Source organism: Anarrhichthys ocellatus, unplaced genomic scaffold (assembly GCF_004355925.1).
Source record: "Anarrhichthys ocellatus isolate YVR2014 unplaced genomic scaffold, GSC_Weel_1.0 scaffold1215, whole genome shotgun sequence".
Classification (NCBI taxonomy): domain Eukaryota; kingdom Metazoa; phylum Chordata; class Actinopteri; order Perciformes; family Anarhichadidae; genus Anarrhichthys; species Anarrhichthys ocellatus.
The window spans coordinates 1-1,675 of NW_022281189.1; the positions used below are offsets into that span (position 1 = coordinate 1).

The 1,675-nt window shown below is 34.6% G+C and overlaps 1 protein-coding gene across 3 annotated transcripts in view; it reads left to right on the plus strand.

The window, feature by feature from the left end:
• Positions 1-664: 664 nt before the first annotated feature.
• Positions 665-1,675, plus strand: part of LOC116377408 (GON-4-like protein) — a 7,018-nt gene continuing 6,007 nt past the window's right edge. For all 3 annotated transcript variants that reach the window (XM_031839043.1, XM_031839045.1, XM_031839044.1), the window contains exon 1: positions 665-750. In XM_031839043.1, coding sequence (XP_031694903.1) covers positions 727-750 — 24 coding nt within the window. In that variant the 5' untranslated portion in view covers positions 665-726. The remainder of the gene's footprint in view (positions 751-1,675) is intronic.

Consider the following 1,675-nt stretch of genomic DNA (forward strand, 5'->3'; position numbering starts at 1 on the left):
ATATATAATGTAATATAATAACTTATATAATGATTTAATAATCAGGTTTGCTCCTCAGAAACATCACAAGAAGAAGAATATTATATTATATTACATATACATTGTGATGTCATGAGAGGGAGTGTCATCAATGGGAGATACATCCCCTCTCAGTGGTTGCAGCAGAGACTACAACCCATCATGGCATCTGGTTAACTGACTAAAATTCCCATAGTTAGCAGGGCGGCCAGGGCCAAGGCTGCTGCCCAGCTGAAAGAGAGGGGGCCGATTACCCTGGAGGAGCTGGTGTGGGGAACAAAGGAGAAAACATTTGGAAAGAGAAGGAAGGACAGGAGCGGACGAAGAGAGAAAGAGTTATATATATATAATATGTATTATAAATATACATGTATACACATATTTATATACATATACATCATTTTAATTATTAAGTAATATATACATATTTATAATATGTATATATATATCTATAAATAATTTAAACATATAATTTGTGAATGGGTGAATTGTAAAGAAGATCTATTTAAACACATTATAATATCTAGAATATAAACTACATAATGATGATAGTACAGCAGGAGGCGCTGTGCACTTTTCACAGTGAGACGCTCCGCTTTTATTCTGAAGGACTCCCGCCGGAAGCCTTATTTGTTGTTGGCGGAACAGAGGCTAACTGAGCTAGCAGGAGCTAACGCAGCTAACACAGCTAACATGACGGAGTAGCTGATGGCTACTGACGGCAGTCTCAAGGTAATTATTTCAGTTTTATTACAAATAACAAATTATGTTGTTCGATGCTTCAGGTTCTGTGTTATTATTGTTGCTATTATTATTATTACGGCTGAAACTTGGTGCCTCCAACATGAAAAACACGGAACAGCCATTGCGCATGCTCAGTTGTGTGTTAGCTTAGCTACGGCTAGCTGCTAACTGCTATTATTATTATTATTATTATTATTATTATTATTATTAAGTCTTTGTAAAGCTTTGAGCTGACTGAGTTATGTTTGTACCAACAGAGAGACAAATGAGGAGTGTTTCCTCTGTTATGGTTCTTAAGTAGCATTAACATAGCATTGGCATTAAAGCTAAATTAGAGTTAGAGCGTAAATATTACTTTTTACTGTACTACATCTCAGAGGTACAAATAGTACTTTTTAATGTACTACATCTCAGAGGTACAAATAGTACTTTTTACTGTACTACATCTCAGAGGTACATATTGTACTTTTTACTGTACTACATCTCAGAGGTACAAATAGTACTTTTTACTGTACTACATCTCAGAGGTATATACAGTACTTTATACTGTACTACATCTCAGAGGTACATATAGTACCTTTTACTGTACTACATCTCAGAGGTACATGTAGTACTTTATACTGTACTACATCTCAGAGGTACATATTGTACTTTATACTGTACTACATCTCAGAGGTACATATAGAACTTTTTACTGTACTACATCTCAGAGGTATATATAGTACTTTTTACTGTACTACATCTCAGAGGTATATATTGTACTTTTTACTGTACTACATCTCAGAGGTACATGTAGTACTTTATACTGTAGTACATCTCAGAGGTACATATTGTACTTTATACTGTACTACATCTCAGAGGTACATATAGTACTTTATACTGTACTACATCTCAGAGGTACATATAGTACTTT